The sequence below is a fragment of the Lygodium microphyllum genome, chromosome 7, assembly GCF_053477565.2.
Source record: "Lygodium microphyllum isolate KBCC chromosome 7, Lygodium_microphyllum_v1.1.10, whole genome shotgun sequence".
Lineage (NCBI taxonomy): Eukaryota > Viridiplantae > Streptophyta > Polypodiopsida > Schizaeales > Lygodiaceae > Lygodium > Lygodium microphyllum.
The window spans coordinates 54,092,406-54,096,424 of record NC_141141.1 but is presented as its reverse complement, the minus strand read 5'-3'; the positions used below and the strand labels follow the sequence as shown (position 1 = coordinate 54,096,424).

At 40.2% G+C, this 4,019-nt stretch overlaps 1 protein-coding gene across 1 annotated transcript; it reads left to right on the top strand.

Moving 5' to 3' along the window:
- The first annotated feature begins 565 nt into the window (after positions 1 to 565).
- LOC148033453 (uncharacterized) lies at positions 566 to 3,056 on the top strand. Its single transcript, XM_087682303.1, has 2 exons — positions 566 to 1,910; positions 2,716 to 3,056. The coding sequence occupies exons 1-2, from the start codon at positions 1,221 to 1,223 to the stop codon at positions 2,773 to 2,775; spliced, it is 750 nt and encodes a 249-aa protein (XP_087538429.1). The 5' UTR covers positions 566 to 1,220; the 3' UTR covers positions 2,776 to 3,056.
- The last annotated feature ends 963 nt before the right edge of the window (positions 3,057 to 4,019 follow it).

Sequence of the window (4,019 nt, the reverse complement as noted above, 5' to 3'; positions counted from 1 at the left end):
TAGCATAGCAAGGTCATCATTGATGTCCTTAGGCTTATCAAAGCTATGCTTCCATTTAAGTGATATTAGACTAGAGTTGGCTTGCTCAATCATGACCTCATTGTCTTTGACTACTTCCTCCATGTGCTAACCCTCTTCAGGCTTCTCTTGATGCTTGTTGATTAGCTTCTTGGCAAGGTCCCATGTAATCACTTACATGAGGTGCCACGTGGAACTTTAGTAAATTGTCTTTGATGTGGGCTACTTATTTTTTAATGCTTGTTTAGTTAATTGCCCTTTAGCCTTTGCAAGATGCTTATACTCATCCCTCGTATGTGTAATGTTCACCATTGATAATAATATTACTATTACATACAACAAATCAAATGAGATGTCTCGTTGAAGATAATATTTGTCACTTTTTCACTAGCATGATGTACAATATACTTAGATTTTCAGGGGGTTTGAGTCTTGAGACTTAATCCAAATAAACAAAGGTACTTCAATAAACTTGGAAGTTGGATGTCGTATGAAATATTGGGCATCGTGTCAAATTTGGGTCCTGTTACTGATTACATCACTTTGTTCCAAGTAATATATGCAGAGAAATCTTCCATTCTTCTCTTCCTTTAAAATTTATCATATGGACAAGTCACAAGTTCCAAGGAACATGGATGTGGGGGATTTTGGCTTAGGACAAAGCGCCTTCCTTGGCTGTTGAAACTGCACAATGTTTCAGTTTCAAATTGTGCCTTTCTCTGTTGGGTCAATGTATTGGGACAGCGCACAATACTCATTTTAAAAGGACAGAGGCTGGATCCTCTTTCAACTGGGACACTGAGCACCCCTCTGAGCTCGCTCTCGATTCGCTTTCAAATAGGACACTCTTCTGAAGAATCTCTCATCACACACACACACACACACACACACACACACACACACACTCACTCACTCACTCACTCACTCACTCACTCACTCACTCTCTCTGCAAGTGACGCCAACAACAGTAGCGTTAGAAAGAACAGAACCACCATTGCGCCGTATCCTCGAGCTGCCTTTCGAGTGTCTCCCATTAGTCCTATTAGTAAGTAGCAACAGCAGGAGTAGTAGGAGGAGGAGTAGTAGTAGTAGTAGTAAGTAGCAGTAGCAGTAGTAAGTAGCAGCAGCAGGAGTAGTAGTAGAAGAAGAAGAAGAAGAAGAAGAAGAGGAGGAGGTACACCATTGCGCCGTTGGAATTAGAGATGAGAGGCAAACAGGCACTCGCCCAGCTAGACACAACTTCATCGTCGTCATCCTCCTCTGATTCCTCAAGCTTCTCCAATGGACCCGTCTCTTTTGCCTCCACTTCTGGTGGCTCTTCTTCTTTCTCTTCCTATCCCTCCGACTCCGCGTCCACCAAGGAGAGCAAGGGCTTCCAAGCCTTAGAGAAGGACCTGCCAACAAAGAAGGCAGACGCAGGGGAGCTTCCATCGAGGGGGCTCTCCCTTCTGGCCGGGCTACCGGCATGGCTCACAAAAACGCGCATCAGCAAGGAATCGGCGAAGCTGGCCAAAAGGAAGCCGCGCTGCGGCAATGGCGCCGTCCCTACAGACGCCCATAGTTTGCTCCTCTCAGCAGACGAGTCGGACGCCCAGACCTCCATTACTCGCAGGCAGGAGCTGCCGTTCGCGGCCAAGATTGCAGCGGCCATGGATGCGGATGCGTTTATTGGAGTTGAGAAAGATGTGATAGCAGCTGCAGCCTGCACTGTGTATAGTGGCGGGGATGGGCATGTTCTGCAAGGGCAAGGGCAAGGGCAAAGGAAAGGGAAAGGGAAAGGGAAGATGAAGATGATGACCGCGAAGAAGGCCGGCCATATCCATGGAGGAGGGAGGAGAAGTACGAATATGTTGATAAGATGTCGCAGGTTGCGCAGAAGCCGTGTACTGTTGGTAATTAGTCCTCTGCCTCCTCTTCAGTTTACACTTTCTAAATTTGTATCGTCCCTTAATTTGGTCATTTTATACATGTATTTTTTAGACGCTAAATGATTTTTGTATTATAACTGAATATCAGGGCTTACATTTATACTTGTGGTTAAAGGGTGCCCCACCTTTTGACCATGCATTTTACAAGTGGTCACAACGTCTACCTTGGTGACCACCTAAGTGGAGCCATAATTAATTTTTTACATCGTACAAAATATTATATATGTGTTTTTTGCAATTTACTATACAAACATTGTCAAGCTCGTTAATTTAGATGCAAAATGATGTGTCGCAAGGGAAGCAAGGATTCAAATTCACTCCCCTTAGTAACACGATCTGCACTTGAACCACTACGTCATGACCCCATTGGTCAAGCTTGTTAATTAAGTAGCTTTTTGGTATTAGATTTGCTTTATATTACATTCATAGCCAAATGTCAAACTAGGGCAAGTATGTAAACTATCTCTACACATGCACGAGACAAAAGCGCCTCAACTTATGCAAGAGGCAAACATGCCCTTGACTAGAAAAGAAGTAGGGTGGAATTTAGGCTCTACTCACTTGTAAGCATGTTCCTCCAACTATTACATGAATGTACACAACCCTAGTCTCATATGACTTCTTTTATTAGGAAAGTTGTGTATTGGGTTAGTGAATGATTAGGTCAGTGGCATTGTATACGTTAGTGAACCATTTTCCTGTTTCTCACTTGATTTGACCCAACAAAATGAATTTTGATGGCTCATTCATAACATTTGTATGATTTCAGGCATCTATTTACAGGAGGATGAAGAAAGCCTTGTCTTTCTCATTGAGGAGATCAACTTGAAAACGTGTTTTAAAAGCATTGTAAGTCATATGCACTATCACGCTAACCCATGTCTTTAGTCCTATTACAAGCACACGCTCCATGATCATTGAACATTTAGTCTAATCATGAGGCTAGACTACAAATTGAACAAGATGTTAGAGATTGTCAAGAGAGTTGTATCCAAAACTATGCAATGTGATTGCATAATGTTGATCATAACTAGTTGTCTTCCTTTCCTCTTTTTGTTTCTCACAATGGAGTTATCTAGTTTGGTTTATCACCTTTTTAAAATTCATGCTTTACGATCAAAAGTGTTTATAGCTATTTAACCATAAGTAATCACTAACAAAAACAACTTTGTTGTCTCTATCTAATTACATTTCATGTACCAATCATGTTTAATGGGATTTGCAATTATTAGTTTATGTTGCTTATACTTTTTCTAGAGAGATTTTTAAAGCTATTTAAATATGGTATATGTAATGACTATTATTAAAAATTTTGAATTTATTGCTTGGGGGTTTCATATTTTTATTAACATAAGAGTTCTTATATCCATGAGGCATGTCGAACTACATAGCATGAGATTGGGATTTTGGGGGCAAGGGGGGTGTGTACGTGTGTGCATGGATGCATGCACATGCACATGTGCTAGCATGAGATTGGGATTTTGGGGGCAAGGGGGCAAGGGGTGTGTGTACGTGTGTGCATGGATGCATGGATGCATGCACATGCACATGTGCAAGTGTGCACATCTATATGTAGGTGTATATATGTTTAGGGCTATATGACGACTCCCTATTCAAATAAATTTTGAGTGGTAAGTTACTCCGCTCATTGTTCTTTTAATTTTATTTTATATGACTTAGAAGTGTTTGCTCATATTTGCATTTAAAGCCCATAACTATTTGCATTTCTCTCTTTGGAAGAAGAAATCTTGAGTGGATATGATTCTTGCCAGTTCATTCCTTGTGCCATTTGATTTTGCTTCATTATTCACAATGGTTTATATTCAAAACTTAAATTATCATAAGTCACAACAATTTTAATTTAAAACTTACATTCATAAGTCAATGGCTCATATTCAACACTTAAAAGTTGCATTTTCTTCATTAGTTTCATAAGTCACAATGGCTTATATTCGATACTTAAAATGTACACATCTTGAATTATCACAAGTGTACATGCGTAAAAAAACATTGAATAAGCTTTACCTTGCATTAGTAGATCAATGTTGATTAGCAAAAAAACCTCAAATTAGA